Source organism: Mobula birostris, assembly GCF_030028105.1.
Source record: "Mobula birostris isolate sMobBir1 chromosome 1 unlocalized genomic scaffold, sMobBir1.hap1 SUPER_1_unloc_1, whole genome shotgun sequence".
In the NCBI taxonomy this organism is placed as follows: Eukaryota; Metazoa; Chordata; class Chondrichthyes; order Myliobatiformes; family Myliobatidae; genus Mobula; species Mobula birostris.
The window spans coordinates 251,072-278,518 of record NW_027274035.1 but is presented as its reverse complement, the minus strand read 5'-3'; the positions used below and the strand labels follow the sequence as shown (position 1 = coordinate 278,518).

The 27,447-nt window shown below is 44.6% G+C and overlaps 1 protein-coding gene across 2 annotated transcripts in view; it reads left to right on the top strand.

Annotated features, from left to right (window-relative positions):
- The window catches only part of LOC140191983 (uncharacterized), a 194,720-nt gene that overhangs the window by 36,249 nt on the left and 131,024 nt on the right, over positions 1-27,447 (top strand). For both annotated transcript variants that reach the window (XM_072249887.1, XM_072249886.1), the window contains 2 exons: positions 13,066-13,142; positions 24,377-24,477. In XM_072249887.1, the coding sequence (XP_072105988.1) occupies positions 13,066-13,142; positions 24,377-24,477 (178 nt within the window). The remainder of the gene's footprint in view (positions 1-13,065; positions 13,143-24,376; positions 24,478-27,447) is intronic.

Below are 27,447 nucleotides of genomic sequence, written 5' to 3'. Positions count from 1 at the left end.
GGGAATCATTCAATCAGAAAATTTATGATGTGCTAGTCAAAGAGCTACACAATCTTTCCAGCTTTCAACACCAAGCCATAGCTATTCAAACATGGCTCTTTAAGTATATGTTCCAATGGTGTTTATGTGTATTAAGGATTTCTGACTTGACCACCTTCTCAGGCAGAGTTCCAGACCTTTATCACCTCCAGATAAAAGAGATATTTCCCCATCTCCTCTTTCATCTTCTACAGGTTGAGTACCCCTTATCCGTACTGAAAGTGTTGCTTTGATCACAGCATCTGCAGATTATTTTGTGTTTATGATTCGTTACTCCGCTGCGAAGTCTCTTCGAGGTATGTCTACCCTGAAGAAGTTTAGATCCTCTCTTCGATGGGAGTTCAGTGAGACCCTCTCTCACTGCTCCTCCTCTGTGATTTCCGCCTCTCTCTGACTCTTCGACCACATCCTGACTCAACTGAAGCTACAAGCATTCTTCAAATCCTTCCCCATCTTTCATTCTTCAGTCCTGACGAAGGGTTCTGGCCCGAAACGTCGACTCATCGTTTCTAACTGATGCTGCCCGACCTGCTGAGTTCATCCAGAGTACTGAAAGTACCCCTTATCCGCAGTTCCAAAATCTGAAATATTTTTGAGCGCTGACATGACACCACAAATGGAGAACTCTACAAGGTTCTCAGAGGGTTTCCAGGCGATGCACAAGTTTCTGCACATCACAGATAGCTCTGAGAAGTGACCTCACACATATAATCAACAGAAGTTAATGAAAAATAGAAAAACACTCCATAAAGCGTAAAATGAAGATCTTGACTGTGTATTGAGAGAGTGGATTTGTCAGTGTCGAATTGAACATATGCTACTCAATGTCATGTTGATCTTGAAGCAAGCAAAGATCTACAATGACAAACTGAAAATTGAAGATAATTGTGAATATTCAGTATGCTGATTGTAGTAATTTAAGAAAAAACATGTCATTAAATTTTAAAAAAATTGTCATGATAGTGTCTGCTGATCATGAAGCAACAGAGAAATTCATTAATGAGTTTTCCAAAATAGTTGCTGATGAAAATCTAACATACTGTATGGCTGCATCAGTACATATGTGTGATGAACAAGTGTAAAACAAAGATTGCTTACTGGTAGCTGTGACGAAAGACCAAGTTATCAGAAGATTGATGCTAATGAAAGAGATGAGTGAGACAATGGAGCAGCATTTGGAAATGTTAATGAGAGACGAGAGAGATTAACGAAAAGAGACACAGTTCCGAGTATTGTCAGACCGGTTGCTTTGAACCTGAACTGTTTGAAATTTGATGGACAGGCGATACCCCAGCAGGGGGATAAAAGGAACAGGTTCGCTAAGGCAAGACAGACACCACGAGATCACGAGATAACGAGACCCTGGAAGTGCAGTGTGCCCCCACAAGTTGGTGGGAGTTTTGGAGGTCTGACGCGGGACCGACCATCGACGCACAGGGTGAAAAGGTACGATTGGCGGGAACCTGGTGTGTGTGTCCGCCCTTGCTTGGGTGCCAGGTTCACCGCGGAAGGACGATCGTATCCGGAACGGAGGGGTCACAGTCGGTGACCTCAGAAGACAGTAAAAGGGCTCGCCCGAAAGCTAACTGCGAGGAACATCAAAGGTCTGTTTTGAATCAGGAAATTTGCATATTCGCTCTCTCTCTCTCTCTCTCCAACAGCACAACAGCGATTGCTGCAAACTGTACTAAGCTGAACTGAACTCTGCGTCACTTGAGACTGATCATTTTACCCCTAGACTGCGATAGAGCTTGATTGATCCTATTATCATAGTTCTGTGTACATATGTGTTTTACCATTGCTAACCTGTGGCATTTATATCCTTTTGATTAGAGAACTGTGTTACTTATTTCTTTAATAAAACTTTCTTAGTTCCAGTAATCCAGACTCCAACTAAGTGGTCCATTTCTGCTGGTTTGGCAACCCAATTACGGGGTATGTAACATAGCACGTACATTCAGAGTCGGAAATTATAGGTATGGAAGCACCAATGCCAAGGAATAGAAAAGTCTACAAAAAGTGATGGATACAACTCACAGGTGAAGCCCTCTCCATCATTGAGCATGCTTACATGGCGTGCAGCCACAAGAAGGCAGCATCTATCATCCAGGACCCCATCATCCAGCCCATGCTGCCTTCTCACTACTACAATAGGGCAGGGAGTACAAAGCCTATGGACTCACTTTCAAGGTCTTTACAATTCATGTTCTCAGTATTTATTTATTTAAAACTTATTATTTGCAGTAGTAGCCAGGATTATGGCACCGTGGGTGGCTCTGCTGTGCAAGAGGGCAAGGAAAAGAGTGACGGAGCTGTTGTGATCGGGGATTCCATGGTAAGGGGAATAGAGAGGAGCTTCTGTGGCCGCAAACGGGACTCCCGTATAGTGTGTTGTCTCCTGGGTGCAAGGGTCAGAGATGTCTCGGAGAGGCTGCAGGACATTCTGAAAGGAGAGGGTGAACAGCCAACTGTCATGGTGCATATAGGTACTAACGTTATAGGAAGAAAGCAGGATGAGGTCCTACAAGCTGAATTTAGGGAGCTAGGAGATAAATTAAAGAGTAGGACCTCAAAGGTAATAATCACAGGATTATTACCGGTGCCACGTGCTAGCCACAGTTGGAATAGCAGGATAGCTAGAATGAGTATGTGGCTTGAGCGGTGGTGCAGGAGGGAGGGTTTCGGATTCTTGGAGCATTGGAACTGCTTCTGGGGGAGGTGGGACCAGTACTGTCTGGAAGGTCTACATCTGGGCAGGGCCAGGATCAATGTCCTAGGGCGATTGTTTGCTAGTGCTGTTGGGGAAGTTATAAACTAATATGGTAGGGGATGGGAACCCACACAGAAAAGAAGGAGGAAGTGATGCAGAGACCATAGCTAGAGTTAGTGAAGAAAAAGTAAGAGTCGAGTGCATAAAAGTAAAAAGCAAAAATCGCTTAGGTCACTAGATTCTAAAAGGACAACGAGTATAAGGGAACTTTATCTGAATGCCCGTAGTATTAGAAACAAGGTTAGTGAACTTGTGGCACAGATCAGTATCAAGGCATATGATTTAGTGGCCGTTACAGAAACCTGGTTGCAAGGTGGAGATGGCTGGGAATTAAATATCAAAGGGTATCAGGTAATACGGAAAGATAGGCAGGAAGGCAAATGAGGTTGGGTAACATTCTTAATTAAGAATGCGTTCAGGGCGATTGCGAGAGGTGATATCAGATCTATGGAGCAGAATGTTGAGTCCATCTGGGTAGAGATTAAGAATAAAGGGAAAAAAATCTCTGGTGGGAGTTGTCCGTAGGCCACCTAACAAAAATATTGCAGTGGCAGAGGCAATTAACCAAGAGATAACTGAGGCTTGTAAGAATGGAACAGCAGTTGTCATGGGGGATTTTAACTTCCACATAGATTGGGTGGATCAATTTGGTCAAGGAAGTCTTGAGGAGGACTTCATAGAATGCATCCGTGATGGCTTGCTTGAGCAGTATGTTAGTGAACCTACAAGGGAAACTGCTATCTTAGATCTAGTCCTGTGCAATGAGACAGGTTTTTGTCAGGGATTCTCTTGGAAAGAGTGATCATAATATGATTTAATGTGGATTGGGAGCACAGCCTATTCGGTAGGACAGTTGAGGAACAGTGGAATACTTTGAAGAGATTTTTCACAGTGCTTAACAAAAATATATTCCTGTCAAAAGTAAGGACAGTAAGTGTGGGGAGAGCCAGCCTTGGATAACTAAGGAAATAAAAGGTAGTATCAAATTAAAAACTCATGTACAAAGTCGCAAAGAATAGTGGGAGACTGGAAGGTTGGAAAACTTTAAAAAGCAACAAAGAACAAATAAACAAGAAATAAGGAAAGGGAAGATAGAGTATGAAACTAAATTAGCACAAAATGTAAATCAGTTAGCAAAATTTTTATAAATATATAAAGCGGAAGAGGGTGGCTCAAGTCAACATAGGTCCCTTGGAAGACGAGAAAGGGAAGTTGATACTGGGTGATAAGGAAATGTCTGAGACATTGAATGACTATTTTGTGTCGGTCTTCACGGTGGAAGACACGTCTAATATGCCAAAGAATGATGTTATGGACGAAATGGGAGGTGAGGACCTCAATAAAATCACTGTCACTAAAGAGATGGGGATGAGCAAACTAGAGGGCCTGAAGGTAGATAAGTCCTCTGGTCCTGATGGGATGCATCCCAGGGTGCTGAGGGAATTGGTGGAGGTTATAGTAGACACGTTGGTAATCATTTACCAACGTTCTCTAGACTCTGGGCAGGGCCCGGCAGATTGGAAGACACCAAATGTCATGATACTTTTTAAAAAAGGATGTAGGCAAAAGATGGGCCAGTTAGCTTAACATCTGTAGTCGGGAAAATGCTTGAAGTTGCCATTAAGGGCGAAATAGCGGAACATTTATTTTTACTTTTATACTTTATTGTCGCCAAACAATTGATACTAGAACGTACAATCATCACAGTGATATTTGATTCTGTGCTTCCCGCTCTCTGGATTACAAATATTAAATACTAAAAATAATAAAAACTAGTAAATATTAAAAATTTAAATTAGGAATCATAAATAGAAAATAGAAAAATGGAAAGTAAGGTAATGCAAAAAAACCGAGAGGCATATTTGGAGGGTATGGCCCAGATCCGGGTCAGGATCCGTTCAGCAGTCTTATCACAGTTGGAAGGAAGCTGTTCCCAAATCTGGCTGTACGAGTCTTCAAGCTCCTGAGACTTCTCCCGGAGGGAAGAGGGACGAAAAGTGTCTTGGCTGGGTGGGTTGTGTCCTGGCAGCACTGCTCCGACAGCGTGCGGTGTAAAGTGAGTCCAAGGACGGAAGATTGGTTTGTGGGATGTGCTGCGCCGTGTTCACGATCTTCTGCAGCTTCTTTCAGTCTTGGACAGGACAACCTCCATACCAGGTTGTGATACACTCTAGAAGAATGCTTTCTACGGTGCATCTATAAAAATTAGTGAGGGTTTTAGGGGACAGACCAAATTTCTTTAGTTTTCTCAGGAAGTAAAGGCACTGGTGGGCCTTTACTTCCTATTTAGAAAGGAGTGGTTCCATTAGACAGACGCAGCATGGATTCGGAAAGGGCAGGTCCTGTTTGACAAACTTACTGGAGTCCTTTGAGGACATAATGAGTGCAGTGGATAGAGGGGAGCAGGTGGATGTCATATACTTGGACTTCCAGAAGGCGTTCGATAAGGTGCTGCACAAGAGACTTATAAATAAGATTCGGATGCATGGAGTCGGAGGAAGTGTATTGGCATGAATAGTGGATTGGTTAACCAATAGAAGGCAGAGAGTTGGTATAAATGGGTGTTTCTCCGGTTGGCAGTCAGTGGTGAGTGGAGTGCTGCAGGGGTTGGTGCTGTTTACAACTTATATTGATGATTTGGAAGTGTAGCATAGCAAAATTTGCTGATGACACTAATCTGAGTGGAAAAGCAAATTGTACAGAGGATGTGGAGAGAGTCTGCAGAGGGATATAGATAGGTTTAGTGAGTGGGCCAAGGTCTGGCAGATGGAATACAACGTTGGTAAATGCGAGATCATCCACTTTGGAAGGAATAGTAGAAGAGCAGATTATTATTTAAATGGTGAAAGATTGGAGCATGCTATTGTGCAGAGGGACTTGGAAGTGCTTGTTCACGAATTGCAAAAAGTTGGCTTGCAGGTACAACAGGTTATTAAGAAGGCAAACGGAATGTTGGCCTTCATTGCTAGAGGGATGAATTCAAGAGCAGGGAGGTCATGCTGCAACTATACAGGGTAATGGTGAGGCTGCACGTGGAGTATTGTGTGCAGTTCTGGTCTCCATACTTGAGGAAGGATATACTGGCTTTGGAGGCAGTGCAGAGGAGGTTCACAAGGTTGATTCCAGAGATGAAGGGGTTAATCTGTGAGGAGAGATTGAGTCGCCTGGGACTGTGCTCTCTGGAATTCAGAAGAATGAGAGGAGATCTTATAGAAACATACAAAATTTTGAAAGAGATAGATAAGATAGAAGTAGGAAAGTTGTTGCCTGAAGATTCAGGGGAGAAGATTTAGGATGGAGATGAGGAGAAATTGTTTTTCCCAGAGAGTGGTGAATCTGTGGAATTCTCTGCCCAGGGAAGCAGTTGAGGCTTCTTCACTAAATATATTTAAGATACCATTAAATAGATTTTTACATAGTAGGGGAATTGAGGGTTATGGGGAAAAGGCAGGTAGATGGAGCTGAGTTTACGGACAGATCAGCCATGATCTTATTGAATGGCAGGGCTGGCTCGATGGGCCGGGTGGCCTACTCCTGCTCCTATTTCTTATGTTCTTATGTTATTTGCACATTGAATGTTTGTCAGTCTTTGTTATGTATAATCTTTCATAAATCCTGATGTATTTCTTCATTTTCCTGTAAATGCCTGCAGGAAAATGAATCTCGGGGTAGTATTTGGTAACATAGATGTACTTTGATCATAAATTTACTTTGCACTTTGTTATCTCTTCTATGTGAAATAAATCTAATTTGCTTCACCTAGATCTCATAATTTTATGGAGCAAAATTATCTTTTCCCACAGACTGCGCTATTCTCAAAACCTATCCAGTCTTTCCTTACAGTTACTATTTTCCAGTACTGACAAGATCCCTTTAAAATGAAGATGGTAAAGTTTCAAGTCAAATGAATTCACATTAAAGCAAAGGTTGAATTTCCCAATCTGAGTGCCCAGGGCTGACAGATACTAAGGACTTCATACCCCTGAAAGTCTGGAGGAGGATTGAGGGTACAGGGTGTAAATTAAAAGGAAATTAGGCAAGCAGTAAGGGGCATGGAAAAAAATTGGTAGATAAAACTGAGGAAAGTTCTAATATGTTTTATGATATTTGTAAAGGTAATTAAAAAGAGTCAGTCTCATTAGACACCGAAGTGGTAATCTGAGCATTCTAGAAGGTAGAGCTGTAAAGTTCCTATTGAAGGTTTGGTATTTAACTTCAAAGATACAGGAACACTCTAAGCTTTAATATAAAAGAGAAAGAATGGGGTTATCACTGGAAATAAACAGAGGAAGAGAGAGAGAGAAGGCACATTGAAGATTCTCACACACACAATGTTGGAGAAGCTTAGCAGGTTAGTTAGCGGAATAAACAGTCGATGTTTCAGGCTGAGACTCTTCTGTAGGACTGGAAAAGGAGAGGGAAAATGTCCAAATAAGCTGATGGTAGGAGGGGAAGGAGTACAAGGTGGCAAGTGATAGTTGAAACTAGGTGCAGTGGAAGGTGGCTGGGTGGAGGGGAGGGGTGCGGAATGAAGTGAGAAGCAGGGAGGTGATAGGTGGAAAAGGTAAAGGAATCTGATAGAGGAGAGTGGACCATGGAAGAAAGAGAAGAAGGGGCACCACAGGGGTGTGATGGGCAAGTGAGGAGTTAAAAAAGAGGTTGGAAGGGAGCCGGAACGGTGAATGCAAAAAGAGAGAAGGAGCAGGGGGAAGTTAGAGAAGTTGGTTTTCATGCCATCAGGTTGGAAGCTAACAGGATCTGGGAGATTGATCAAGAAAGTATTTTCCTGGGGAAAAAGATAGGTTGGATTTAATATTGGTTCAGTCACAAGATGATGATTTAATGACTACGGGGTTGTGTGACTGGGGGGGGGGGGGGCGGGGTGCGGTCTCAGTACTAGCCCCTTGCTTTTTGCAGTTAATTTAAATTGGTTCAATTAAGTGAGGGCTACAATTAAAAAGTTTGTGAATGATACCAAAATTCATAGTGCAATTGGTAATGAGGAAGAAAGTTCCAGCTGCAGGAACGTGCCAGTGGGCTGGATTTAATGTGGAAAGTTTCACCGCATTTTGTAGATGCTATGCTTTAGCCATGATGCAACAATCTTGGTAGGTGTGAGCCAATCGAGCTGGTTGCTGCGGGCTGCAGTCATCGCAAATGGTTGTTTGTTGGTGAGGCAGCGCGAGATTTAAAAAGAGCTTGGGGCCTTTTTGGAACTTTTCGGTGGGCTGCATCATCATAACGTTTTAGACACTTGGCAGGGCCACAGGCCATGTTCAAGTGGACAGGCTTAACAGGCTTGGGTGAGTACAGGTGCAGGCTAGAACTTAAGCTGGCAAAGGTAGAGGTGATAGGTGATAATTCATATAATGGTATGTTTTTTCCGGTGATATGTGGGATTTCAGGGTTCCTAACGGTGAACCTAATGACTGCATCTGTAGGAAGTGCACCCAACTTCAGCTCCTGACTGACAAGGTTAAGGGGATGTACTGGGGATCGTCCTGGAGACTGAAAAGCTCATCGCTGAGATGGTCACACCCAGAGTGCAGGCTTCAAATAGTAGATGGGTGACCACCAGGGAAGTAAAGGGGAGTAAGCAGTCAGTGCAGGGTTCCTCTGTGACTATTCCCCTCAGCAACAAATAAACCCCTTTGGATACTGCTGGGGAGAGAGTGACATAGAGCACTGCAGCAGCAGCCAGGCCAGTTTCAGAGGCTTACTAGGGAAGGGTAAAGTCAGGTAGCGTAATGGTGATGGGAAACTCAATAGTTACAGGGATGGGCAGGGAATTCTGTGGCCACGAAAGAGAAGCCAGGATGATGTGTTGCCTCCCAAGTGTGAGGGTCCAGGATGTCTCAGAGTGGCTGCAGAAGATGCTCAAAAAGGAAAGTGAGCAGCCCAATGACATAGGTAGAGAAGGGGGAAGAGGTCCTCTACAGTGAGTACAAGGAGTTAGGGGAGGAGGCTGAAGACAGGATCTCCGTGGTAGTAGTTTGTGGATTACGTCCAGTACCACATGCTAGTCAGAGCAGGAATAGGATGACAGTACAGGCGAATGAGTGGCTGAGGGAGTGGCACAGGGGGCAGGGTTTCAGATTTCCGGATCATTGGGATCTCTGCTGGGGTAAGTGTGATCTGTACAACGAGGACGGTTTACACCCGAATCTAAGGGAGACCAATATCCTTGCAGGCAGATTTGTGGGAGCTGTTGGAGGGGGTTTAACCTAATTTGGCAGGGGGCTGGGAAACCAAGTGAAAGGGCTGAGGATGAGGCAGTTGGTTTACAAGTCAATGCATTGTCTAGTGAGACTGTGAGGAAGGACAGGCAGATGGGCAAAATCACAGTCAGTGGGATGAGTTGAGGTGTAACATGGAGGCAAACTCAAAAAGGGCAATGAATACAGGACTGATGCTGCTATATTTGAATGTGGTATATGGAATAAGGTAGATGATCTTGTAGTGCATTTAGAGGTTGGTAGATGTGATGTTATGGGTATCACTGAGTTGTGGCTAAAAGAAAATCATAGTTGGGAGCTTAACATCCAAGAATACATATTATATCGAAAGGACAGGCAGGTAGCAGAGGTGGTGGTGTGACTCTGTTGGTAAAACATGAAATCAAATCCATAGAAAGAAGTGACATCAGATTGGAAGATTGTAGGTAGAGTTAAGAAACTGCAAGGGTAAAAAGACTGTGATGGGAGTTATTTACTGGCCTCTGAACAGTCGCCAGTATGTGGGATATAAATTATAACGGGAGATGAAAAAATGATGTGAAAAAGGAAATGTTGTGATAATCATGGGGGAATTTCAATATGCAGGTAGATTGGGGAAACTTGGTTGCTGCTGGATCCTCTGAGATGCAATTTGTAGATTGCTTTTTAGAGCAGCTTCTGGTTGAGCCCATTCGGGGAAAGATAATTCTGGATTGGGTGTTATGTAGTGAACCCGAATGGGGGGGAAAGTGGCAGATGGAATATAGTGTTGGGAAATGTATGGTCATGGACTTTGGTAGAAGGAATAAAGATGTAGACTATTTTCTAAATAGGGAGAAAATTCAATAATCAGAGGTACAAAAGGACTTAGGAGTCCTCATGCAGGATTCACTAAAGGTTGCCTTGCATGTTGAGTTAGTGGTAAATTGTGTTAGGCAAATGCAGTCATTTCAAGAGGACTAGAATATAAGAGCAAGGATGTAATGCTGAGGCTTTATAAGGCATTGCCCAGACAGCATTTGAAGTATTGTGAGCAGTTTGAGGCCTTTTATCTAAGAAAAGATGTGCTGGCATTGGCGAGGGTCCAGAGGAGGGAGGTTCAGGAGAAGAATTCTGGGAATGAAAGGGTTAATGTGTGAGGAGCATTTGATGGTTCCGGGCCTGTACTCACTGGAGTTTAGAAGAATAAGGGATCTCATTGAAATCTATCAAATACAAAAAGGCCTAGATAGAGTGGATGTTTCCTATAGTGGGGGAGTCTAGGACCAGAGGGCACAGTCTCTGAATAGAGGGATGCCCAGTTTAAAACAGAGATGAGGAATTTCTTTAGCCAAAGATTGGTGAATCTATGGAATTCTTTGCTATGGATGGGGGTGGAGGTCATTGATATATTCATTGTAGAGGTTGATAGGTTTTTGATTAGTAAGGGTGTCAAAAGTTACAGGGAGAAGGCAGAATCAGTCATGATGGAATAGCAGAGCAGACTCAATGGGCCAAGTGGCCTAATTCTGCTCCTATGTCTTGTGGTCTTTCTTGGCCTGAATATTGATGAGTGTTTTTGGAGCTGTGCTCATCCTTGCAAATGACAGTGGAGAGCATTCAAACCCACTTCTGTCTTGTGCCTTTTAAGTTATGGAAGAGTTTTGGAAAAGCAGGAATTTAGCATTTTTCATAGGGTTTTCACCTTCTGACCTGCTCCTGTAGGCATTGATGCAGTAATAATCTAGATACCGTAGTATTCATTGCCATAGAATTTATCTAGCTGCTTAGCTTCTATCCATGATGACTTCCCTTACCGAATATGAAATAGTGTGTATTTGATTGTGAAGACTGGTGGCGATTATTCATGTTACATTTCTGTCTGAAGGTGACAGCAAATTCTTCACCTTGCATTTGGCATATAATTTGCCATGCTTCCTCCTCGTTGGCGGTGGGAATGGTCTTTGAATCAACTCATCCGGTTGGCTTCAGAAGCCAGTGTCAATCACAGTAAGAGCAAGGTCATGCTCTTTGGTCATTGGCCCAACCGATCCAATCTCCCCTTCACTGCCAGGTCTGACCACTTGAAGGTGTTGGCAATCTGGTTCGGAGGTGCTGAGGCATATAACAGGAATTGGCTGGAGTGGATCGGAAATGGCAAACAAAAATTGGGGCTGTGGAAATGCTGCTCTCTCTCAATAACTGGGAGTACTATGTGCTCGCAGAGCTACTGTACTTATCACAAGTGTGGTCCATCCCCTGGTGTTCTGCTTTTGTAACTACCCAATCTATCTCCCAGTTCCTCTTAACGGTTTCAGGAGGTGGGTAAGTCTTAATGGTACAAATCCCCAGAGAATGGAGGCAATGTTGCCCCATCCTGATGACCATCTTCACTCGTGGTTGCATCAGGTTGTGTGTGTATCCAAAGCACATTGGCACCGAGTGGCACTGCCTGCTGAAGTTTTATCTGCCCCGGTGTTGTAAGGGATAGGTCTGGCCCTGTTACCACAGGGCTTCCCAGTCAGCTGGACGTTACCAAACTACCTGTCATTTGAAGAGTTCATCTAAGCATGTACTTTTGACCAAAAGTTCAACAGGTCATGGTCAATGGTCCAGTCCATCACGGCTGAAACCCTCCCAACCATTGAGTGCATCTATATAAAACGCTGTTGCAGGAAAGCAGCGTCCACCACCCAGGACATGCTCTGTTCTTGCTGCTGCCGTCAGAAAGAAGGACTTGCACCACCAGGTTCAGGAATAGTTACTACTTCCCACCCATCAGTCTCTTGAATTAAAGGGGATAACTTCACCTGATTTCCCTTGCCTCATCATTGAAATGTTCCCACAACTTATGGACTCATTTTCAAGGACTTTTCATTTCATGTTCTCAAAATTTATTGCTTATTTATTTATTATTATTGTTTCTTCATTTTGTATTTGTGCAGTTTGTTGTCTTCTGCACTCTGGCTGAATGTCCCAGTTGGGCGGTCTTACATTGATTCTGTTATCGTTATTATTCTAGAGATTTATTGAGTATGCTCAGGGTTGTATATGATGACATAAGTGTACTTTGGTAATAAAATTTACTTTGAACTTTTGTTCATGGAATAAGTAATGAGAAACTGTTTCGAATGGATGAAGGTGACTGGTTGATGAACAAAAGGAAAAACAATATTGATAAATATTTTTAATGCAACACACGTTATGATTTGAAATTATGGGCTGTAAGGTAGAGCATTTTAAAGGGTATTGAATAAGCGTTTTAAAATGAAGAGGAAGAAATATTTGGGAAGAATGCGATTGTCTGAATTGCTTTTTGAAAGAGCCTCTGCAAACCAGGCTGAATGCCCTTATCTTGTGTTGCACTATTTTCTAGGTGTCATTGAGTAGTCCTGATTCTTCAGGCTTTACTAGGTTTCCATCATCTTGTGATTAGGAGGCATCTTTTAGAGAACAGAGCTTTCAGCAAGCTTTCACGATGAGAAGTGCAGAATGTTAGGAAATGAGGCCTAGTCTGGAGTCAGGAGAAAGGTACAGAGAATGCACTTTCACACTGCCTGAACTGATTTTATGTTGAATAGTTTGGTGTCAGTTTAGATTGCAGAACAATTTGTGAGATTTTCTAGTAATTTCCTGGATTGTAAACACAAGAAGTTCTGCAGATGCTTCAAATCTGTTCCTTTGTTACAAGTGTTGATCTAAAAGTTTGAAAATGAAACTTGCTGCTTTAAATTGAATTTTGTGGAGAAGTGCAATGCACAAAGTTTGGTGAGCTTGAATTAAAGTGCTCTTTTTTATTTAATACTTGAAGCTAATTCTATGCAACAAATGCTTAATTTAATACAACTGAATTTCTAACTACTCTCGTCCTTTCTCAAATGCACTTGAATAATTTTCCTTTAATGTCCTACCATCCTTTTCAACTAGATGACTTTTCTTTATGAAATGCATTTGGAATCTTAAAAATAGAAATGTTTGTTCGTTATGAAAGCTCAGAACTAAATATGGGTTAGTTTGAAATCCAATCTACCACCTAACTTAAAATATCTATCTACTCCCTAGTAATATTTGATGCTCCCACTGGTATGTCTTCTGATGTATGGCTCTCGATTCAAAAGGACGTGTCCCTCATAACCCAGGTACGTTTGGGAGTGACTGCTAGCTTGATGGGGGAGATTTGTGCACTGATTTCAGCTGGTTGGGATCTACCTGGATGTCAGTGATTGGATTGTGATGTGAGTGAAGGACAGAGCTGGTTGCAGGTGGCTGCTACGGGATCAGTATTGCAAGTAACACTCTGAGAAGTCGGAATAAGAAGGTGAGGGGAGGAAGAAGTACAAGGTGGCAAATGATAGGTGAAACGGGGAGGAGGGGAGAAGGGGTGAAGTAAAGAGCTGGGAAGTTGAATGGTGAAAGGGACATAGGACTGGAGAAGGGGGAATCTGATAGAAGAGGATCAAAGACCATGGAAGAAAGGGAAGGAGGAGGAGCACCAAGGCAGGTAATGAGATACAGTGAGAGGGAAACAGGAATGGAGAATGGTGAAGGGGGGCAATTACCAGAAGTTTCTTGAACTTGCCATCAGGTTGGAGGCTACCCAGATGGAATATAAGGGTGTTGCTCTTCCAATCTCAGTGGTCCTCATCTCCGCAATAGAGGTGGCCAAGGACTGACATATGGGAATGGGAAGTAGAATTGAAAAGAATATATGGAGTTAGATCTGATAAAAACATAGTAACACTCACAAAATGTTGGAGGAATAGCGGGCGGTAGCATCTACTAGAAAACAGTAAACAGTCGACATTTCAGGATGAGACCCTTCATCTGGATCTGGACTGGCAAAAAGAGATGAGAAGTCAAGAGTAAGAAGGTGGGGGGAGAGGAGGAAGAAGTACAAGGTAGTAGGTGATAGGTGAAACCAGGGGCGGGGGATGAAGTTAAGGAACTGGAAAGTTGATGGGTGAAAGAGATAAAGAGCTAGAGAAGGGGGAATCTGATAGGAGAGGGTAGAAGATCATGGAAGAAAGGGAAAGGGAAGGAGCACCAGAATGAGGTGATGGGTAAGTAAGGAGATGAGGTGAGAGAGGGGAACAGGAATGGGGAATGGTGAAAAAGGAGGTGGGGTTATTACCGGAAGTTCGAGAAATTGATGTTCATGCCATTGACAGCATTGTACCTGAGAGATGAACATTTTCAAGGGCTAAGATTCACTGGAGCAAAAGGGAAATTGCTGGAGGAACTCAGCATCTTTGGAAGGGAATGAAACAGTTGACGTTTTGGGTTTGGATCATTAATCTAGACCAGGGGTTCCCAACATTTTTTTATGCCATGGGCCCTTACCATTAACTGAGGAGTCTGTGGACCCCACGTTGATCTAGACTGGAAGGTCATTGATAATAGTTTTATTATTGTCATGTGTACAGATAGACAGTGGAAAACTAGGTTTTGCATGCTCTCTCTACAGATAGGGCCATAAGACATAGGAGCAGAATTGGGTCATTTGGCCATTCAATCACAGCTGATTATCCGTCTCAACCCCAAGTTTTGATGCCCTTGCTAATCGAGAACCGATCAACGTCCACTTTAAATATACCTAATGACTTGGCCTCTGTCTGTGCCAATGAGTTCTACGGATTCACCACCCTCTGGCTCATGAAATTCTTCCTTATTTCTGTTCTGAAGAGACATCCTTGTATTCTGAGGTTGTGCCCTCAGGTCCTAGATACCCACAGTATTGGAAACATCCTTTCTACATTCATTCTATCTCGGCCTTTCAATATTTGATAGGTTTCAATGAGATTCTCTCCTCATTCTTCTAAACTCCAGTGAATACAGGCTTGATACAAGCATTTACTGTGAAATAGTAGAGAAATACTGTGAAATATTAGAAATGATAATACATACAGTAATGATAGTACAGGAAAAAAATAAATAAGGTTGAAAGAGTACAGAGAAAATTTACAAAGATGTTGCTGGGTCTGGAGAGAAGATTGAATAGGTTAGGACTTTATTCGTTGGAACATAGAAGATTGGGAGGAGATTTGATAGAGATATACAAAATTATGAGGGGTATAATTCAAGCAGGCTTTTTCCACTGAGTTTGGGTGGGACTACGACCAGAGGTCATGGGTTAAGGTGGAAAGTTGAAAAGTTTAAGGGGAACATGAGGGGATACTTCTTCACTGGAGGGTTGTGAGAGCGTGGATCAAGCTGCCAGCAAAAGTGATTCTTGCAAGCTCGATTTCAACATTTAAGAGAAGTTTGGATGGGTGCATGAATAGCAGGGGTATGGAGGGCTGCAATCCCCATGTACAGCGATGGGAGTAGGCGGTTAAATGGTTTGCCACAGACTAGATGGGCCCAAGGCTTGTTTCTGTGCTGTACTTTTCTATTTCTCTATGACACTATAAGCAGAGAAAAGACATTGGGAAATTTAAGATAGTTTTAAAAAAGGGAAAAATTAGTAGAACAATAGTGCAGATCTGTCATTAGTAGAGGGACAATTGTTGGGAAAATTCTTACGTAAATCAGCATTTAGGGAGGCAGATGTTAACTGAGGATGTTCAACATGGATTTGTTAAATGTGACAAACTTAATTGAATTTTATGTGGGGGTAACAAAGAGCATGTAATGACAGTGCATTTGATGTTATATATCAATATATTTATTCAGTGATTGACATACCAATCCCATTACAACCAAGGGATAGTTGATTTCAGCATTACTTTATCATCAGATAGCAAAGTTTAAGGATTGACAGGAATTTGAAAAGACTGAACAGTGTTGGTGAGGTCTGTAGTGCTTAGCCTGAGGCTTTTGCATCAAAGAGTGTACTCTAGAAGCTGCTGTAAGTTTCATTGTGTTGTGGCGACCCACTTTCTAGCACCCACGAACTGGATCATGAAACAGCGTGCGCAGGCAGAGGGCCGGCCCCAAAAAGGGCGCCAGGCCATCCTCACCAGCAGGGGGAAAATCCCGTGCGCGGAAAGGGTCTGGGAATATGCATTCCCCACAGCAGTCCCGCCCCAGGGAGGGCGGGAACGGGAAGGCTTTAAAGCAGGCCGCGAAATTTGAATAAATCTTTTTATCGCAACTCCAACTCACCGACTCCGTGTGGTTATTATAGCGCTGTGTGTAGCACACCGCTACATTTGGTGACCCCGATGGCCCAAACAATATTTGGTCCAGAGATGACCGACGCCGCATCTGTTCACGCAGTTTCATTACAACTGCCAAGCTTTTGGCCGCTGAGACCCCGTCTGTGGTTTGAACAGGCAGAAGCACAATTCCACATTCGGCAGATAACCTCGGAGTCCACTCGTTACTACTACGTGCTGAGCTCCCTCGACCAAGAGACTGCTGCACAAGTTGAGGAGTTTATACAGTCGCCCCTGGAGAACGGCAAATATACAGCATTCAAAGCCCTGCTCATAAGGACTTTCGGACTCTCACGGCGCTAACGAGCACGCCGCTTAATGCACCTGGATGGTTTGGGAGACAGGCCGCCGTCAGCATTAATGAACGAGATGCTGGCCCTGGCTGAAGGACACAAACCCTGCCTCATGTTTGAGCAGGCGTTCCTAGAGCAACTGCCCGAGGACATGTGCCTGCTGCTGTCCGACACGTGGCAGCCCAGGCAGTTGTGCTGTGGAATGCCAAGAAGGAGAGAGGGGCATCCATCGCACAGATCACCAAGCTGCATGCCCAACGACAGACCAGACCAGGCCCGGCAGCAGAGCCCAACGAACAATGGTGTTTCTACCACCAGCGGTGGGGCCCAGAGGCCCGCTGTTGTAGACCACCCTGCAAATTCCCGGGAAATACTAAGGCTCAGCCACCGCTGATCGCTACGGTGGCTGGCCATCAGGACAGCCTCCTGTACGTCTGGGACAAGCAGTCGGGACGCCGATTTTTGATCGACACCAGAGCGGAGATCAGCATTTTACCCCCAACGAGTTACGACACCCGCAACAGAGAACCCGGACCCACCCTGAGGGCCGCTAATGGCAGCACAATACGAACCTACGGCACACGCACGGTGCGGCTACAGTTCAGCTCCAGCCGGTTCACGTGGGACTTCACACTGGCCGCTGTAGCCCAACCACTCCTGGGGGCATATTTTCTGCGAGCCCACAGCCTGCTGGTCGACCTGCAAGGGAAGCGATTAGTCCACGCCAAGACTTTTCAAACGTTCTCCCTGGGTGAAACAAAGTTGCCAGCCCCACACCTGGACTCCATCACACTGTCCGACGACGAATTCACCAGGGTCCTGGCGGATTTCCCGTCAGTACTGACACCGCAGTTCACGGCAGCCATGCCCAGACACGGAGTACAGCACCGCATCCTGACCCAGGGACCACCCCTCCTCGCCCGTGCTCGAAGGCTTCCCCCGGACAAGCTCCGACTGGCGAAGGAGGAGTTCAAGAAGATGGAGGAATTAGGGATCATACGACGGTCCGACAGCCCATGGGCCTCCCCCATACACATGGTGCCCAAGGCAACGGGGGGCTGGAGACCATGCGGTGACTACCGCAGACTGAACGAGGCTACAACGCCAGACCGCTACCCTGTGCCGCACATTCAAGACTTTGCAGCAAACCTACACGGCGCAAGGATCTTTTCCAAGGTAGACCTCGTCCGGGGATACCATCAAGTCCCGGTACATCCGGACAACATCCCCAAAACAGCACTCATCACCCCGTTTGGACTTCTTGAATTCCTCCGAATGCCGTTTGGTCTGAAGAATGCCGCACAGACGTTCTAGCGGCTAATGGACGCGGTGGGACGCGACCTGGACTTTGCATTCATCTATTTGGACGACATCCTCATAGCCAGCTGTAGTCGTCAAGAGCATCTGCCCCACCTCCACCAGCTCTACTCCCGCCTGAGTGAATTCGGCCTTACAATCAACCCAGCCAAATGCCAGTTCGGACTCGACACCATCGACTTCCTGGGCTACAGGGTTACTAAAGACGGGGCAATTCCTCTGTCTGCCAAGGTAGACACGGTCCGCCACTTCCCCCGACCCAACACAATCAAAGGCCTGCAGGAATTCGTGGGTATGGTGAATTTCTACCACCGTTTCCTCCCCTCAGCAGCCCGAACCATGCGCCCCCTGTTCACCCTGATGTCGGGTAAGGGCAAGGACATTACCTGGGACGAAGAGGCCGCAGCCGCTTTCGTTAAAACCAAAGAAGCCTTGGCAAACGCCGCGATGCTAGTGCACCCCAGAACGGATGTCCCTACTGCCCTCACGGTGGACGCATCCAACACAGCAGTCGGTGGAGTGCTGGAACAACTCATCGAGGGTCGCTGGCAACCCCTGGCGTTCTTCAGCAAACACCTACGACCACCCGAACTCAAATACAGTGCTTTCGACTGGGAGCTATTGGCACTATACCTGGCAATCCGGCATTTCAGGGACTTCTTTAAAAGGTAGGCCCTTCATCGCGTTTAAAGACCACAAACCTTTGCGTTCATGAAGGTGTCCGACCCATGGTCGTCCCGCCAGCAGCGACATCTGTCTTACATCTCCGAGTACACGACGGACATCCGGCATGTCTCGGGAAAGGACAACGTCGTGGCCGACGCACTACCCCGACCGACCATACAGGCCCTGTCCCGGGGGTGGACTATGCAGCGCTGGCAGAGGCACAGCAGGCAGACACTGAGATCCCCAGTTACAGGACTGCGGTCTCCGGTTTACAGCTTCAAGACCTCCCCGTCGGCCCAGGTGAGAGGACCCTACTATGTGACGTAGCTACCGGCCAACCCTGCCCCGTCGTCCCAGCAGCCTGGCGCCGGCAGGTTTTCGAGTCCATTCACAACTTAGCGCACCCCTCCATCAGGACAACCGTCTGGCTGGTCGCCAACAGGTTCGTGTGGCATGGGCTTCATAAACAGGTCAGTGAATGGGCCAAAACGTGCATGCAGTGCCAAACGGGCCAAGGTGCAGCGGCACACCAAGGCTTCGACGCAGCAGTTCGAACCCACCCGTCAGAGGTTCGACCACACTCATGTGGATAACGTGGGGCCCCTGCCAGTGTTGCGAGGAGCGCAGTACCTCCTAACTATGATAGACCAGTTCACCAGATGGCCAGAGGCAGTCCCGCTCACCGACACCACCTCCGAATCCTGTGCCTGAGCACTGACCGCAACCTGGGTAGCACGCTTCGGGGTACCAGCCCACATTACCTCCGACAGGGGCGTCCAGTTCACCTCCAGCCTGTGGTCGGCTATGGCCAGCCTTTTAGGATCACAGCTACACCACACAACTGCCTACCACCCACAGTCGAACGGACTAGTGGAGCGCTTCCACTGTCACCTGAAATCGGCTCTCATGGGCCGCCTGGAGGGGCCTAACTGGGTGGACGAGCTTCCCTGGGTCCTGCTCAGAATCCGCACGGCGCCCAAGGAAGATCTGTACACCACATCGGCCGAGTTGGTGTATGGCGCACCCCTGGTCGTCCCAGGAGAGTTGATACCAGCCCCAAGGGGGCAAGAGGAAGAACCCACAGCAGTCCTGGACAGACTACGGGAGAGGCTCGGTAACCTGGCCCCCATCCCCACTTCACAGCACGGACAGAGCCCGACCTGCGTACCCAAAGACCTGCAGAACTGTAAGTTTCTTTTTGTACGACGGGGCGGACACCGGGCACCGCTACAGTGACCCTACAAGGGGCCGTTTAAGCTGATCAGGAACAACGAGTCCATGTTCATGCTGGACATTGGGGGGAGAGAGGAGGTTTTCACGGTGGACCGACTCAAACCAGCCCATGTTGACGTGGCACAGCCGGTCCAGGCTCAGGCACCGTGGCGCAGGGGCAGACCTCCCAAACAGAGGCCGATCCAGACTGTGGACATTGGGGGAGGTATTGCCGGTTCTGGGGGGGGGGGGGGTTTATGTGGCGACCCACTTTGTAGCACACACGAACCGGCTCACGAAACCGTGCACGCAGGCAGAGGGCCGGCCCCAAAAAGGACACCAGGCCATCTTCACCAGCAGGGGGAAAATCCCCCACACGGGAAGGGTCTGGGAATATGCATTCCCCACAGCAATCCCACCCCAGGGAGGGCGGGAACGGGAAGGCTTTAAAGCAGGCCGCGAATAAATCTTTTTATCGCAACTCCAACTCACCGACTCCGTGTGGTTATTCTAGCGCTGTGTGTAGCACACCGCTACAGTGTGACTATTGCAAATGTAACTAGTTTCACTGTCCAGACTGCCACAAAATTTGGCCCATTACCTTTTACAAGTATGTTATATTTTCTGATTTTCCTGGATGGAGCAGTTGGGACAGCAAGTACAATGTTTGCTGTTAATACCAAAGTTAGTCATAGTCATGGTCATACTTTATTAATCCTGGGGGAAATTGGTTTTTGTTACAGTTGCTCCATAAATAATAAATAGTAATAGAACCATAAATAGTTAAATAGTAATATGTAAATTATGCCAGTAAATTATGAAATAAGTCCAGGACCAGCCTATTGGCTCAGGATGTCTGACCCTCCAAGGGAGGTGTTGTGAAGTTTGATGGCCACAGGCAGGAATGACTTCCTACGGTGCTCAGTGCTGCATCTCGGTGGAATGAGTCTCTGGCTGAATGTACTCCTGTGCCCACCCAGTACATTATGTAGTGGATGGGAGACATTTTCCAAGATGGCATGCAACTTGGACAGCATCCTCTTTTCAGACACCACCGTCAGAGAGTCCAGTTCCATCCCCACAACATCACTGGCCTTACGAATGAGTTTGTTGATTCTGCTGGTGTCTGCTACCCTCAGCCTGCTGTCCCAGCACACAACAGCAAACATGATAGCACTGGCCACCGCAGACTCGTAGAACATCCTCAGCATCGTCCAGTAGATGTTAAAGGACCTCAGTCTCCTCAGGAAATAGAGATGGCTCTGACCCTTCTTGTAGACAGCCTCAGTGTTCTTTGACCAGTCCAGTTTATTGTCAATTCGTATCCCCAGGTATTTGTAATCCTCCTCCATGTCCACACTGACCCCCTGGATGGAAACAGGGGTCACCGGTACCTTAGCTCTCCTCAGGTCTACCACCAGCTCCTTAGTCTTTTTCACATTAAGCTGGAGATAATTCTGCTCACACCATGTGACAAAGTTTCCTACCGTAGCCCTGTACTCAGCCTCATCTCCCTTGCTGATGCATCCAACTATGGCAGAGTCATCCGAAAACTTCTGAAGATGACAAGACTCTGTGCAGTAGTTGAAGTCCGAGGTGTAAGTTAATAAAGTCCTTAATACTGAGGGAAAAATATTCCCATCTACAAGAAAATATCTGTGGAGTGTTAAGTGGGTACAAAGGCTGCAAATAGAATTTGGTCTAAAATGTATGAGGTAATTTATTTGGGGATGGGAAACAGAATAAGAAAGAAAACACTGAAAATGGCTGGACACATAGGCACAAAATTCCCTCTTTTCATTGCTACTACAGGAACCTGAAGACCCACACTGAACGTTTTAGGAACAGCTTCTCCCCCTCCCCGCCATCAGATTTCTAAATGGACAATGAACCCATGTGCACTATTTCTTTTTTTGCTCTCATAAGTAGTGCCTACTTATTTTATATATATACTGCTGCTGCAAAACAACAAGTATCACAACATGTGCCAGTGATATTAAACATGATTTCTGATTAGTTGCTTAAGAAGGCAGATGGAATTTTTGCTTTAATTGGCTAACTCATAGAATACAGGAGTTGATAGATTGTTTGAACTCCATAAAACAGACTACAGTGCGGTGTACAGTTCTGATCAGTGCACTATAGGAGAGATGAGATGGCTCTAGAAAGGGTGCCGAATAGATTTACAAGGGTGTTGCCAAGATTGGAGAAGTTTTTCTTCAGTGCAAAAGAAACTGAGGGGAGATGAATCAGTTCAGTGAGTCTTTAATATGTCAGCAAAGACTTTAGCAAGTTTCTACAGATGTACCATGGAGAGCATTTTAATTAGTTGCGTCACCATCTGCACAGGATCGGAAAAAGCTGCAGTGGGTTATACAGTTCATCTTGGACACTAACCTCCCCACCATCGAGCACATCATCACAAAGCGATGCCTCAAAAATGCGGCATTCATCATTAAGGGCCCTCACCAGCCAGGACATGGACTTTTCTCATTACTACCAGCAGAGAGAAGTACAGGAGCCTGAAGCCACATACTCAGTGTTTTAGGAACAGCTTCTTCCCCTCCACCATCAGATTTCTGAATGGACAATGAACAAACCCATGAACACTACCTCACAATATTTGCTCTATTTTTGCACTACCGTATATACATATATTAGTATATTTATAGTTATAAATGTATGTATAGTATATTTTATGTATTGCATTGTACTGCTGCTGCAAAACAACATATTTCATGTCATATGTTAGTGATAATAAACCTGATTCTGAGGTGAAGTAGTGGAAGGTCTATTGGGGAATTAATATATTTTTTAAACGTTTTGCCTGGTAGGGATTTAGAATGGAAAAGTTGAAAGGGATGGTTGAGCCTTCAATATATTTACAAAATACCAAGTTCGGCACTGGTAGAGCTAGGAAGTGTGATTGAGTCTAGAATGTATTGATGTAATCGAGCAAGTGGCTGAGTCCTATGCCTTAAATTAGTATGATCTGGAGAGTGTCTTTTGTCAGGCATAGCTGCCAGGTGAAAGGAGCTGGAATTGTTTCCAAAAGTATGTGGGGAGGAAGAATCAGTGGTTATTTGAATAATCCAGCATTTTAATTGTATGTGGCCAATTGAAAGCCAAGATGCAACAATTTACACTTTTAATCTCTATGTATTGATGCTATAATAGACTGCTTTTGAGCATTTGATTTCAACACTTATATTCGCATTGTGTATGGAAGTATAATTCTGTCTTTTTCATCACTGCATGTGTATTGTTGGGATTAGAGTCAGGCAGTACAGCAGTTTGGCCAGGATGTTTGCTGTTGTGTGCTGGGGCAGCAGGCTGAAGGTAGCAGACACCAACAGAATCAACAAACTCATTCGTAAGGCCAGTGATGTTGTGGGGATGGAACTGGACTCTCTGACGGTGGTGTCTGAAAAGAAGATGCTGTCGAAGTTGCATGCACTACATAATGTACTGGGTGGGCACAGGAGTACATTCAGCCAGAGACTCATTCCACCGAGATGTAACACAGAGCACCATAGGAAGTCATTCCTGCCTGTGGCCATCAAACTTTACAACTCCTCCCTTGGAAGGTCAGATACCCTGGTCCTGGACTTATTTCCTGGCATAATTTACATATTACTATTTAATTATTTATGGTTTTATTATTATTTAATTATTTATGGTGCAACTGTAACGAAAACCAATTTCCCCCGGGATCAATGAAGTATGACTATGACTATAAGAAGCCAGAATTAATCCCAGAAAGGCTTTGACAAAAGGCATGTGACCAGCCACGTAAAAGCTGCCATGGCATCAAATATTTGTGAATGTAACTGTTCAAAATAGCTCTAGAACTAGTAAAAATATAAAAGCATATCTTAACAATTATTATTAAACACAAAATACCTGAAGTTTTAACGATTTAAGCTTATTCAAAGTTATCAAAGTATGTCTGAACTTTTTACACAGTGCCATGGGTACATGGAACATACCTGGAAGGGTGATGGTTAAGGCAGTTTCATTAGGGACATTTAGATAGGCACATAGATAATAGAAGAATGGAGGGCTGTGTAGGAGGGAAGGGTTAGGTTGATTTTAAAATAAGTTAAAAGGTCAGCACAACATCGTGGGTCATGTGCGATAATGCTCTAAATCAAATATAACAGTTGACAGGCCATTCTTCAAAAACACTTCCTCCCAATGATTTCACCAGGGTTACTGAACTTGTGCTGAGTCAGTCTGCTGCAGGCTCAAAGCGAGGAGCTGGGTACCCATGGAGGTCTGCACCATCCTGATGGACATTGCTAAGATGCCTACAGCTGTTGTGCATGTGCCTGGGTGTATGGGATGTAATTTGTTGTGATGGCAGCGCTTTAGTTAATGCTTCTGCTCTGCTGGATGCTTGTGTGGAAAAGCTAGGCTGATGTTTTGGGGAATAATTAATTAGCTGATACTTGATCAAGCATTTTGTTTCTATTAACAAAATTAAGTTTATGCAAAGGTATCAAGAGATGTACCTTAGGTCTCATTTTTACAGTTTCTGTACATCTGGGTTGTGAGTTCATCTACTTAATATTACTATGGCCCAGTTACAATCCTAATACCACTGATGAAAGGATTCTTATTTATTAGGCATATCTCATACAAAGGAAATGATACTCAGGAGATAAAATAAGACCATTCGATACATCATCCCTTCAGAAATGCCTTTTACTTTCTCTTATCCTACAGGCTTGTATATATGATAGAGCTGGGCTTGGCTTCAGTAAGAAAACATTCCAGTCTGAAGAAACTAGACAGGATAAACCTTGGACTCAGTCAACAACTGGAAGGTACTCATTGTGGAAATCATACTTTGATCTGGTAAACTTCTGATCAACATAAGAAGTATCTGAGCCCATGTCATTTCTTTTTAGTGTACTTTATATTTTGTCTCAATTGTCTCTCAAGACTCATCAGCACTGTTTCCTAGCCAATTATCTTTTTGTTTTACTTGCCTCTTTTCATTGTTCCACTGTAATCTGATCTATAATGTTATTTTCTAAGAGTTTTCTGAAAAGTTCAAAAAGGAGTGTAATTTATTCAGTGGAATACTTTCCAAACTCTGGTTTGTAATACGTTCTGGAGTAACATTCAGCCCATTGTGTTTCCACAGCAGTCAGGTCCTCAACCGCATAGCCAACCTGATGTTGACTGGCCTCTTCATTCATATCAGATTCAGTCACTGCCAGGGCAGGCAGCAGTCTCATTTTCCTTTGCTTGATTGATTGAATCTTCATGTTTATCATCTAAGGCTGCCCTATGTTGAGTTCAAAGCTGACTGGCAACTCCAGCGATACTGCTGGTGCCAAACTGCATCAGTCACTGCTATTCCTTTGGGCTCATTAGTTGTGTGGAGAGGGGGAGCTTGCTGCGTGGGCAACAGCTTGTTCTCCATATTTGTACCGCCCTGGCTTGCATATCTAGACAGCTAGGATGCACCACCTGTGGTCGAACCTGACCAATGGAGGCCTCTCTCATGTTTATCATAGAAGATTCTGAATGGGGTGCTAAATATGTAATGGGTCTGCTTCTTTCAACGTAAATGTACTTTTAAAATTTGTGTGGAACTATATATGTAATTTTGACATCTGAAGTAACTATGAACTTTGCAATGTTTTGAATAATTGCTGTTCAACTGCTTTCATATGTCATTATTACTCTAAACAACAGATTACTCATTTGTGTGTGACTCATGAAAATACAAGATTGGTGCATTATTGAAACAGCACCTCACAATTTCCATATGATTATAACCATACTAAATTGATTCAAATTTAAGTATCATCTTCTTCTCTCGGATGATTCCATTCCAAGTATGTATGACCAGCAAAGTACAGAAAACAAATTGTACCATTTTAGATACAGTGAGTACAAGCAAACAATCAAAGTGACTGGTTGATACTCAATTCCATTCATCAGGAGGCTGTAAATAGGAATGAAGTGGATGTATGGAATAAATATATAAAAGTTTCAAATGTTCATTTATTATCGAAGTATACAACTCTGAAATTATTCTTCTCCAGATAGCCACGAAACCAAGAAAGAAAAGAACAACAGTAGAATCATCAACCCCCAAATCCCTCCTCTGCGCACAAAAAAATGAACAAAAGCAGAACAGGCACATCAACCTGCAAACCTCCCTCCCCCGCATACAAAGAAAAACAAGAAAGATTGGGCAAAAAACACAATATCAAAAACTATATCAAAACACAGAAAAGCTGGGTAACATTCTTTGGACACAGCGGCAGGCCTTTCCCTCTCTGGCAGCAGAGCGATCTCACCAACGATCAAAAGGCAGTCTCCCCTCTCCGGTAGCAGAGTGATTTCACTAGCGATCAAAAGGCAGTCTCCCCTCTCTGATAGCGGAGCGATCTCGCCAGGATCAAAAGGCAGTCTCCCCTCTCCCGTAGCAGAGCAACATCACTAGTAATTAACAGGTAGTCTCCCTTTTCCAGTAGCAGAGTGATCTCACTAATGATCAAAAAGCAGTCTCCCCTCTCTGATAGCAGAGTAATCCCCTAGCAATCAAAAGACAGTGTCCCCTCTCTGGCAGCAGTGTGATCCCACCAATGATCAAAAGGCTGGTGTTCACCTTCTGCATTTTCCTAGATATTTCAATCTCCCTCGTAGCTTTAATCGCCGAACAATGGAAGCTTTAATCCGTGAAATAGAATCAAACTTTGGCTCGCACCCCACAGCTGTCCAACAGTCTTGCCACGAGATTCGTGTAGGCTGTCTCTGCCTCCTGGAATCCTCTTGGAGACTGCTGAGCGCTGAAACACCCAAATGATCTCCAAACTGTAAATCAACAGTTCCAGAATCACAATCAAGATAAAAATAAAACAAATGTAAAAGAAATAAAAGAAGTGAAACATATGGTTTCATAATCTATCCAGAAGATGTCGACTGAAGGAGCGTTATACACAGGTGCCATCTTGATCAGAAGTAGTTCTTTTGTTTTTCAATGGTATACTCGTAGACAAAGATTTCCACAGAGATTTTGGGGCTCATGATTCTTAGTCTCCAATTAATTGTTGCTGTTGATGGGGAACTTGATTGTGGCTGTTGTTGGGGGAGCTCCGAATTCTGACTCATGAAATGAACTCACGAACTTGGGAACCTCCGGGCTCGAGAACGGGGGTTCCCGAGTTCGATCCAGTGACAGACCGCTCCTGAGCGTGCTGTCCATCCATGCCAGGTTGGTGTCGAGCTTACAACTCAACCTTGTAAAAAAAAAACACTGCCACCTCCAGTTTAAATTCCCACGTGGAATAGTGGAGGATCAAATACCCAAACCCAAACCCTGGGTCCCTCCTAGGCACCGATTGATTGTGATTCCTTGGGATAGGTGAAGTCCTAAGAACTAAGCAAAAGGCTTTTCGATAAATAGGGATTCAATCCACAAGCATTTAGAGTCACGCAGGGACAGATAAACTCTTTGGTCTTCTGTTCTTATGCCACTGGTGCCTGAGGCCAAAGAAGATCCAACCACTATAAGCAAACATTTAACAAACCTGGTGTTTAACTTGTACAGATACCATACATGCTGCAAGCTCACAAAAAGTTAAAGTGTCACTTGGAATTGTTAGGACTTCCATTTTTACAAAATCTAATATACAGCATAGAATCCTGATTGTGTACTACCAACAGTCAGAACTAATGGTATCTCCTTGTGCTGGAGGAGAAGTTGTTGTGACAATGGATTGGATATGTTTCTGATTGTCTTCAGAACAAACAGCATGTGTTCTGTATAACAGAGA